The 11,221-nt window shown below is 44.8% G+C and overlaps 1 protein-coding gene across 1 annotated transcript in view; it reads left to right on the forward strand.

Moving 5' to 3' along the window:
• TTC25 (tetratricopeptide repeat domain 25) overlaps positions 1–11,123 on the forward strand; it is a 12,351-nt gene extending 1,228 nt beyond the window's left edge. Inside the window, exons 2-12 of the mRNA XM_009283204.1 lie at positions 461–592; positions 915–1,068; positions 3,045–3,106; positions 4,133–4,286; positions 5,303–5,527; positions 6,556–6,763; positions 8,296–8,382; positions 8,602–8,798; positions 8,995–9,095; positions 9,932–10,010; positions 10,900–11,123. Of these exons, the coding sequence (XP_009281479.1) occupies positions 461–592; positions 915–1,068; positions 3,045–3,106; positions 4,133–4,286; positions 5,303–5,527; positions 6,556–6,763; positions 8,296–8,382; positions 8,602–8,798; positions 8,995–9,095; positions 9,932–10,010; positions 10,900–11,123 (1,623 nt within the window). The remainder of the gene's footprint in view (positions 1–460; positions 593–914; positions 1,069–3,044; positions 3,107–4,132; positions 4,287–5,302; positions 5,528–6,555; positions 6,764–8,295; positions 8,383–8,601; positions 8,799–8,994; positions 9,096–9,931; positions 10,011–10,899) is intronic.
• Positions 11,124–11,221: the final 98 nt, after the last annotated feature.

Below are 11,221 nucleotides of genomic sequence, written 5' to 3' on the forward strand. Positions count from 1 at the left end.
GCACCCGCTTCACGTGGGGGCGGCTGGCAGAAGGGGCAGCACGACGGGGAGGGGGACGTGGAGGAACGTGGCACCCACGGCAAGGGGAGGCGGCAGCGTGAGGAGACGCGGCCCGCCGAGGTGGTGGCGTGAAGGGAAGTGTCCCCAGGGACGCCTGGAGGTCACAGCGTGAGGGGAGGTGGCACACGCGGGGCAGCGTGAGGAGGTGCAGCTCCTGTCTGGTGCGTGGGAGTGCTCAGAGGGGGGATGCAGCAGCTATGGAAAGACGGGGTAGCTGCAGCAGAGGGAACGTGTGAACATCAAGAGAATATTTTTTTCAGTAAAAACGTTGGGTTTTTATCCTCATCCATTGTCAAGATCCATGCTGGGACAGAGCAGGTTGCATCAAATATATGCGCTTGTATATATTTGTGCTGTTGAGCCCAGCACTGATGACATATCCATGTCTGCTGTCCTCCAGGCACTGAAGCTGAGAGCAGGAGACAAGCACTGTCTAGTTGCCCGCTCAAAATGTTACCTGAAACTTGGAGACACAGAAAATTCCCTGAAAGATGCTGAAGCTTCTCTCCAAAATGACAAAACATTCTCCAAGGTAAACAGCATGAAGTGGTAAGAGGCTGGGGTGGCCAAGGACCGGTCTTTTGTCTGTGAAACTCTGAAGGGTCTGGGAGACAGTATTGCGTAGAAACAGCTAACTCTAAACACACCCTTGACATTTTTATTGCTTCCAGAGAAGTGGAGGTGCTTAGTTAAGAATTGAGAAAGAGTCCCAGGATTGGATTTTATTGTATGCAGATTGCGATAGCGTAGGGCTCTCAATTCTGCCTAGCGGGGAGTTAATTGAGATCTCTGAAGCTTTTTTTTTTTTTTCTCTTTTTTATTCTTTCTTTTTTTTTTTCCAAATGTCATTTTAGGGACTTTACCAAAAAGCTGAGACATTATATACCATGGGTGATTTTGAATTTGCGTTAGTGTTTTATCATCGAGGCTACAGACTGCGTCCAGAACTGCAGAAGTTCAGGCTGGGTATCGAGAAATCCCAGGAGGCAATTGTCAACTGCATTGGAAGTAAGATGTTTCATTTTATGTCCCCTATAAGCACAGCCGGAGGCTGTTTGGTGGACAGCCGATGGCGTATTAGCTCAGCAAGTGACCCAAGGACCCTGCAACAACAGAGTCTCTTTGCTTCTGGATTCACGTGCTCAGTGGCCATTCTCAGATGAAACCAGGAGGCACCAAAAACAGCACAGCCCTGTTCTTTTTTTCTTCTTTTTTTGGCTGAATGCCTATTCATATACAGTGTCTAATAACTTCAGTTATGTAAGTAAATTATGACACTAACTTAAATTTCCAAAGTCACCATGCAAATGCTCTAGGTAATACAGAACAAAGCAGCTCATCTACTTACAGCCCTACTGATTATAGAATCCATTTTGAGATCTTTCTCCCAATACTCAAAGTTAATAATGAAATTTGCCGTGCTACCTGAGACTGGCCTTCCTGAGATCCTGACTTTCCTCCAATTTACATTGCATAAGATCAGTGAAACTGTTGACTCTCGCAATGGAGCACTGCTTTCCTAATTTCTGGCTTAGATCATAGAATCCTGCAGGAGACAGGAAAGGCCAAGGACCTAGTGATGTTCAAAGTAAACTGAAAACTTGTCCCTTTTCCCTTAGTTTTTCCTCTCAGCAATGCTCTCATACGCAGACAAGCATGGACAGGATGTGCAGCCACTCTCAGGCACACAGACACACCTCAGCTGGGGCTGCCACCTTAGACACGTGCACAGAGCAACCTGTGCGTAGCTCACCAGGCTGCTGTAGAACCTGCCCGGCTAGTTAGAGACTGCTCAGGTGGATCCCCGACAGCCTGTCCCTTCACAGAGCCAGGACACACCCTGCTGCACACCCATACACATAGGCCCTGATCCTTGGGATATTTAAGTGCCTTACTCCCCCTGAAATCAGTTTCAAAATTTCAGTCCACCCCCAGTGCCACAGATTAACTTCATGTCCCAGCTGCGTGAAAGCCTGAAGCTCTTTCATATGTGATATTTATTTAAAAAAACAGGGAAAGTTTCCAGATCTGGCTTGCTTTCCTCCATTACTGCTGCTTTCTTAGCTTATTACAAATGCCTAGATATCTTTGCAACTCTCAGCTGAAATGCTTGCCATGCTTGATATACTGAGCTAATGGCTTTAAATGCCTCCAAGCATCTGGGCAAATGAACAGATTAAAAACCAAGAAGACATTTTTTTAATCAAGCGCTAGCTCCTAGATGCAGAGGAAAAGAAGCAAGGAAACACGCTCGCATTTGATCTAGATGTTTAAATAGTTGGGAAATGCGCACACAGGGCACATCCCCAAAACTGCTTTAACTGAATCTGCTTTCCTTGACAGATTCAGAAACACCTGCCGTCTGTGATACGCGAGTACTCGCATTGCTGATCTTGGCCCAGTTGCCTTGCTGAAGGAAATCCTCCTACAACAGCATGCGAAGCTCGCTCCTTCCTTCTGACCAGGCCAAAACAAAGAGCTGTTTTTCACTCTTGCCTCCACTGCCAGAGTGCAATCTGAATAGCAGAACTGGATGTCAGGGTGAAAATGAAATGGGAGTTTTGCCCTAATGTCAGTGCACAAAAACTTTAAAATAGTTCTCTGGGTTGCTGGAGATCCCTGTGCTTATGAGCTTTCCTTCAATTTTAAGCTTCAGCTGTGATCCCTCAGAAGAACCTGCCATCCTTTTTCCTTCTCTGTTTCCATGCAGGATGTAGCATGTCTCTGTAGTAAATCCGCACTGTGATGGGAGCCCCCTGGTGCCATGTGAAAATAATTAAAATCCCGAGAGAGGCTGCATCTATGTGCTGTATTCCCTGCTTACAGAACATACCAATATCCACATATTTTGTGTGAAAGAATTAATAGAAAGCTTTATTTCAAACAGGACATTATAGGCTTGGCATGTTTATGGTCGTTTTAATTTCTAAAGCCTCTGCACTGCTCTTCTTGAACACTAACAAGTATTTTCTCTGTATTTGCAGGTCCATCCTCAATTAAACTGGAGAATAAAGAGGATCTGTGCTTTATAAGCAGGCAGGCAGAGGTACAGCCTGAAGAGCTCTTGCTTTAGAAGCTAACTAGAGTTATTATAATGCTAATACTTTCTGAAATAGGCATTAAAGGATTAATAGTTTCTGCAGCAACATGGATGGGGATACGGCTGGCCTAGTGATGTGCCTTCTGAGCGCAGGAAGCATACTGATCTGTTATGAGAGTGTTTATGCACCTGCTTTTAATGTAGTTCTGGTTCAAGCTACACAGAATTTAAAGGAGAAGGCAGAAGGGCAGGGAAGAGCAACCATGGAGAAACAAAGTGCAGTTTGAAATTTCTCTACCAGCCTGACTGTTTCTGTTGGGTGTTGCTGATCACCCATCAAAGGCTAATAAGTAACAGCACTGAGGTCAGAGCCAGGGTACACTTATCTACAATATTTACTTTGGTTTTACCTGATGTTTAAGGTTCACATTTTTGATAATGGACACTTTCTCGATTGCTTAATTTTGGGGTGGTCCATTGAAGTAGTGCCTTGTTCCTCCGAGATGCCGAGCCACATTTCACTTTGAAGTCAGTGCAGTGAGTGCTCATTGCTTCTTTCAACGGGAATTACAGGTACTCAGTGGTAAAAATAATTTATACAAAGGAGCCTAAAGATTAGCATTGTAATTGTTGAGATTTTGGATTTGAAGCTTTAGAAATACCCTCTTGACGTTTCAGAAGCCCTGGCTGTTACAGCCTCTGTTTCTTTGACTGTGGACAACTAGACCTGCCTTTCCCACAGCCTTAATGTCCTCCCACAGCACTGACCTGGAAGCCCTCCAGAACAGTACAAGACACGGGGGCAGAACTAATTCTTGCTCTTACTATAATGCCCCCTCCTGTTCTTGGAAGTGAGGGAGCACAGTTGGGTGCAAAATGTCAGTTGCTCATGACCAAAGCAACTGGTGAGACACTGACTTTTTGGTTTTATTTAAAAAATAAGTTGGCTTATGTGGAGTGTAAACAGCATTCTGCTAATTCTAGTGTTCCCCACTAATCTCCCCCGACTTCCTTTATTTTTTCTCGCTGTAGAGCAAAAAAGCAAATCAGAAACTCCAAAACAAAGTGACTAAGGATCAGAAATGGACAAGGAAACAGCCTGTGAGGAATCCAAAAACAGAGCGACAGCTTCTTGGAGAGCTTTATGCTGACAAGGCCTACCTAGAAAAGTTGCTCAAGGATAAAGGTCTTTCTTCATTGTATTTAACTAAATGTTCCGTCTAAGCAGGTTCTTTTTTTCCTTCTTCTTTCCTATCCCTGTGACTACTCTTCCTTATTTGTATCAGAGCTCACATAGCACATAGTGCTTGAAGCGGCTGTGAGAGGCAGGTTTCTGGAGAGTACAGGTATTTTTGGAGCCAGATCTACTATTCATAACTATGTCTGAGCATATCTCCTTCCCTATTAAATGGCAGGCTTTTATAACGAACAATAAATCAACTCAAAGCAATCTGTGCTGATGAAATCAAAAGCAGAAACAGTATCATTACAAATTACTTAACTTCTGTCATAATGATAAATTCCACTAACACTTGCATTAAGTGCAAAGCATTGCTCATAAGACTGTAACTCATTTGTGGTTTCGTTATAAATGCTGTTAAGATCAAGATGCAGGATTCAGAGAAGTATCTTATTTTAGAACGAGGCAGAAAGGTCATTCCCCTTTAGTAATTTTTCTAGGGAGCTCTTTACCCAGTAATAAAGAAGTAATTAAGAAATTAGTCTGCTCACAGGTTTTATGGCATTACTAGCATTAATAATACATGTGGGCTATCTGGTTTCCAGGCATGTAAAAGCCTCGATTTCCATCTTGCAATCTAATCCACAACGCTTTTCAAAGTGCCATTTCAGTACAAATGCCCCGTACAATTGTTCTGTCCGGGAGGACGCGTGCTCGCTCATCACAGCTGGCCCCCATTAATTGGGCCCCTTCTTGGCTCTTGTCAGCAGAGAAGGCAGCAACTATAGGGGCTGGGAACACCAGCTCTGGCTCACTAAAAACACACAGAATGGGTCACAGCAAGGGAGTTTTCCGTAACTTCCCTCCTAATTGCATCAGTTCCAAGGAGCACTGAAGACTTTCATTTCTAGGACTATCTCTCTGTCAGAGCAGAAAAACATTCACAAGCAGTCCCCACTGGACTGCAGCTTCACCCATCATACACATTAATACTCTCCTGCATTCTACCATCTTATTTTCAGATTTGATGGAGAGCAGCACAAAGCAGGGGATCAAAGTAGCGGACCTGGTTTTGAGTGGCATTTCCTACCTGGACACACGCAGTGAATTCTGGCAGCAGCAGAAGCCTATTTATGCCCGTGTGAGAGAGCGCAAGCTCAGGCAGCAAAGGTGGATCCGGGACAAGAAACGAAAACCAGCTGAGGTTGGCAGATACATTGTGAAGAGCATGGAGGACATTGATATGTGTAGGTGTCCTGGCTGGAAGCATTAAGAAAATGATGATTGGCACATGTAATTATTTGCTGCAGTAATTACAGATCAGAACAACAGAAGCAGTGCAAGTATTAACAAACAGTAGTAGGCAGTTTTTGGGAAGTATTTGCTTTTGTATTCTTCACCTTTCCCAACACTTAGATACAGAATCCAACACATTTTTTTATCAGCTTTTTCTGTACTTGAGGTCTTGCTGATTGGTTTTCAGGACACCACTTAGGTATCAAAGCCAGGTAGGCCACTGCTGCATGCTTAGCAAACGCCTCTGGTCTGGTAATCAGAAGTTGTTTTATTGAGAGAATGCAGGCCACTGGAGTTAATAATTTCTGTAGTTCAAAAATTTCATTGTAGAGAGATGAAGAAGCTGAAAAACAGTGGCCTGGGAGGAAGGAGTAATTCAGCCACTTCTGGTCTCTTTCTCTCTTCCTGTGCTATATATTTTACAATCCAGGGAAAAGAATGTAGTCGTTACTGCAATTCAGTTCTTTTAAGCTACAACAGCTCGGTGAAGGTAGTGTCAGAAACATCCTGCAGTCTAATTCCCGCAGCACTGTAGCCCAGCTGGGCGCAATGAACACAGCTCACCAGGAAAGTGCAAGGGGCTAATTTAGGAGATAAAAACCCAAGTACTGTAGCTAGAACTTCATCTCCAAGACCAGGCTGCCCTGCTGCAATAACTGTGAGCTTTCAAAACCTTCAGACAACAAGCATCATACTCCTTTATTTTTCTTCAGCAAGTGTGAAGTGTTACCAGAGTCATTTCCCCTTACTTGCTGTGATGAAAGTGATTTCCAGTAGTGCCATGGGGAGGGTCAGAAGTACCATCTCCCAGGGGCAGATTTCCTGGAGACTGGAAGGAGGAGTGTAGGAGATGCATGAAGAGTTAGGAGCTCTAACCTTTCCCATGCTTTGTCTGAGGCTTACACAACTGCACTTAGTCTTACTTCCCCAATATCACTGTGTCCACACAATAGCATTAAACTTTCCTCTTTGTCTCTAGTGCTGACTGGCGACTCCCCTGAAGAAAGCTGCAAGAAAGCTGAGCGTGTGCTAAAAAGAATACAAGGGTGGTCAGATGATGAAGTTCCCAACAAGAATGAACTGATTGGAAACCTCCACAGCTGCATCGGGAATGCTCAGTTAGAGATGGGCCAGATGGAGGCAGCTCTGCAAAGCCATAAAATGGATCTGGAATTTGCCAGGCAGAAGTAAGTGCTGAGAAGTTCAGATGGACGGGGAAAAGGGGAAAGTGCCTCTGTTGAGATGTTTTAGCATCAGGTAATGTAATTCTCACCTGGAGATTTAAAAGGGCAACGCATTCAGACTCTGCCCAAGTATCACGGTCTCTAGCGACTTATTATCGTCACTATTTCAAAAATAAGGAGCCTGAAGCAGGTTTTTAAAGGACCTAGACCACGTGGCACGTCTAAATCTCTGCTGAAGCAAAGCAAGAGAACACAAGTCCCAGTCTCAGCGCTTTAGCCGCTAGTATACACTCCCTTCTCAGGAAGGTCAGGCTCTAAATTGCACAGGTTTTCTGCTACATTTTCTCTTAACGTCATTTGCATTCAAACCGTGATAGCAGGCTTGAAATGTTTATCTAAGAGGTACAGTTACCTGCCCATAAAGAACACATTCTGCAGCTCTTTCGGCTAAAACAGAATGAAGCAAAATGTAGTCTTAAGATTTAGTAAGAGTTTTGCAAAGCACATGAGAAAACACTGAATAGTTGCTTGAATTGAAGTTATTTTGGTCTTATTTTTGCCAAGGGCTTTTTGTATAGGGCTTTTAAAATGTAACTGACTTATTAGCTTATCGTTTTCACAAATCACTTTTAAAAATTACCATTGGTTTAAAAAATTTCTGCCTCTCTCCTGGTGATCTCCACTCCCCAGTTATACCAAATAAAGTTAACAATTAGCAGTAGAGAGGCAGGAATGAGGTACGTGATTTTGCTACCTTTTTAAACCGGTATAAAGTTGCATTTAAAGGACAGAAACGCAGCGATGACTGGGGGAGGCCTTGCCCTCTGGTGGCTGGGGTTCACCAGGGTGAGAGGAGACCTTGTTAATGACTCGCACCGCCCCAGCAACGCATTTATCCTCTCTTTTCATCAGCTTTTTCATTTAAGGTAAGGGTAGTTAAAGCAGGCCACTTCCGAAGATGGGAATGAGGGCTAATTAAGGAAACAATTTAAAGTCCACAGGCTGCATTATTATAGAAGGAGCTGCCTCTAGCATGGGGCAAAGGCTCATTCACAGCACTGGGAGCAGGGCCTCTTACCAGGAGTCTGTTGTAGGGGTCTGTAGACACATTGCAGACATGTGTCTGCGTCTTCACTTTCCTCTTGGACGGAAATAATCTATTAGTGTTAGGGACCTAGGGGCCGGTAGGGGACTTCTGTGAGACCCACAAGGCAACAAAGGGAAACTGAGGCAAAGAAAAATGGAAAGGCTTTCACAAGGACTGCCAGATTTGCACCAAAAAAATCAAAGACAAAACGAAACCCTTTTTCCCTGTGTCTTATGGGGTGTCAGTTGCAACAGCTGTAGATAAAACCCAAAATCTACCTTGATTTTATGACTTTCGGTGTGACTTTTGTCCTTTACCTCTAATTCTCAACACTTGGCCTGAAGTCAAGTTGAGCACCAAAGAAAATATACAGGGCTGAAGAAAGCGCAGACTGTATCAGGAACAAGACTACGTCAGCTACTGTGATTTCTTTTTCTTTTCAACGCAGCGACCTGCGAGATGCCGTATCCAGAGCCCTTGGTAACGTTGGCAGAGTTTATGCCAGAATTGGCAAATTCCAGCAAGCTATTGACACGTATGTAAAATTAGTAACAGAAAAGGCATAAGGTGGTATTTTGAATTAAATAGATGATGTCTTTTCAGTTTGTTTATTCATACCGCTAGCAAAGGGGGCTGTGAAATTTTTCATAACAACAGCACCTGGAACCCTTTGTTTATAGAATCAGTGGTTGAAATTATAACTGCACCTAGTGAGATTCAGTAAGTGCCTGCCTTTCTTACTCTCTGCTTGAAGTTGGGAGGAGAAGATTCCAATGGCAAAATCCAGCCTGGAGAAGACCTGGCTGTTCCATGAAATTGGCCGATGTTACCTCGAGCTGAATGAAGCTGGAGCAGCCCAAAATTACGGACGGAAGTCCCTGCAGTCAGCAGATGAAGAGGGAGATGCTGAGTGGCAACTCCATGCTACTGTACTCGTGGCACAAGCACAAGGTAAAGGCGTTAGTACAAGTTTCGCTTTAAGGATGGAGACAGCCTGTCCGTTCAGCATCTTAGTGAAAACATCTCTGTGATTTAACAGCCAAAGTAACTGTTCAGATCAAGACCTCTTATCGGAGACTTGCTTGATTAACTATTGTTGTTCTCTTGATCTTGTGTTAAAATAGATGTTTTCATTTGACTGTTACAGTAAAACTAAAGGATTACCGGTCTGCAATCATGAACTTTGAAAAAGCACTTGAGAAGGCAAAGCTTATTCACAATGAAGCTGCTCAAAAGGCCATCATTATTGTAAGTGGCTCGTTGCAAAGAGGAGAGAAGCTTGGGGCAGCATCAATAAGTTAGCTGTAACTATTGTCTGGTGTCCTGTGAACTGAAAAAACATCACTACATAGCTAGGGTGTTAAGAGGGGGAAAATGCAGCCTCTGAAGCAGTTTACATATTAAAAGTTATGAAACCTCCTGGCTCAGAAAACTTAACCCCAGTTTTGAACCAGTCCAACATATATAGAAGGGTGAAGCCCTAGCCCTGCTCAGGTCAAGCGAAAATTTTCTTTTGACCTCCCTGGGGCAAGGATTTCACACACAGAATACAGTGGTGCCTTCTCTGTGTTCAGTTGCTATCAGCTGCTGATCACAGCTCACCCTTTTCTGGCCTCTCCAAAATGTCCCAGAGAAACCACTTCGCATCAGACCATGGAAGAACATCTCGGTGTGGCCAGTGACCCACGGCAAAGCAGTCTGCGTGTTCTGGTAGCCTGCCTTCATTGACCCGACAGTGGGTTGTGGGTGATCTGACCGCACCCGGCTTGCCAGGCAACAGTTACAGCACAGACACCTACCTGTTTGGTGATCCCTCGTGGGTGTCCAGAGCTCAGGCAGAGCCTGTTCTCCTGCCAGAAGAAAAATGATAGTGTGAGAGATGGCATCTTCAGGGGAGGAGACATGTCATAAGGGATACTAACAGGCAGGAATCACTGCAGGGAGAAACGAAGCATATTGTTGCAGAGAGTTTTACGGTAGGGAAGGACCAGGTAATGATAGCAGAGATCAAAAGAAAACAGGAAAAACTTAGGTATGCAACTGCATTTCTAGAGCTTTTTATTAACAAGCCCTATCACTTTCAGGCCTTGGATGATGTGAGCAAAAGCTTCATTGAAGAGCTGAACAAAAGAAGAGAAGAACCGACAGTTTACTCTCTTAAAGGTAGTGATCATTTAGACCTCTGCACCCCATAAATATAAAAATTCTCCACTTTCTTTTTCTGGAGCACAGACCGAGGGATGGGAACAAAGCACCCCATTCCCCGGTAGCAAGCATCCAAATTTCTGGCCCATATTGCACCCTCTATACTAGTCCACGGTAGCAGGAATTAATTTATATGTGAAGCCATAGGGTAGTCATAATTTGTGGCTTCAGTTTTTTGGTAGCGAAGGTTTAAACTCGAGCTGGTATAAACCAAAGTAAGTGATGTCAATGAAGCCTTGATAACAGTGAAGGAGCCTGGTTTCACTCTTCGGTGCCATCCATTTAAAAAACTGCTTTTAGTAACACTGAAAGCAGCTCCAGTGCCCAGAATGGTGGCCCAGAACACAGTCAGAAGCAAAATGCGACTGTGAAAGTGACTGTGAATAAGTGAGATCCGTAGTGTTGAGGCCTTCAAAAACATCGGCTGCACCTTAGAATTCACATAGTATAAAAGTATGGATTTCCTTGCGAGTATTGAATTGACATCTCCGTCGAAGTACCGCGTTCTTACAGCTGCGCTCTCGGGTCTGCCCGTGCCCATCTCGGAGCTATGTGGAGCCCGAGCAGGAGATGGCAGCACTTCCCTCCCAAGCGTCCCCGGTGCCCGGTGCCCGCTGCTGCCGAGCCCCCCGGCCTGCTGTCGGGTCCAGACGTGGCTGGATGTGCCTGCCAGCTCCCGGTCTCTGTTCACCTCAGGTCATGCAGCTCAGCACCTCGCGTCTTGTGAGGGAGAAAACAGAGGAGAGCTTTCTTACTGTGGTGCCGGAGGCCAGGGGTCTGTCTTTTTTTGTGCCCTACTGATTTCTCGGTGCTAGAACTTGGTTTAAGTTTGCTTTTTCCTCCCCAGATTATGACTTCAGCAGTGAAAACACAAAAGACGACTTCGAGAAGTTCAGAGAGAGAGAGGAAAGTGAACAAAGCGCAGAGAATCAAGACGGCGAAAAGCAAAAAGAAGATGCCAGGAACTCTAAAGAAGAACACGGGAACAGTAAAGAAGGGGGAAACGAACAAGAAAATAAAGAGAAGGAGAGCAAAGGGGAAGAGAAGAGACGAGGCAGGAAGGAGGAGTAGCGGATGATGAACAGCGGCACGTCCCGGGGAGGCGGAATGAAGCGTTGTGCCGGTGCCGGCCGTGCTCCCAGGCAGCCCCGCTCTCTCGTACCCGCCAG

Source organism: Aptenodytes forsteri, unplaced genomic scaffold (genome assembly GCF_000699145.1).
Source record: "Aptenodytes forsteri isolate BGI_AS27 unplaced genomic scaffold, ASM69914v1 Scaffold492, whole genome shotgun sequence".
Classification (NCBI taxonomy): domain Eukaryota; kingdom Metazoa; phylum Chordata; class Aves; order Sphenisciformes; family Spheniscidae; genus Aptenodytes; species Aptenodytes forsteri.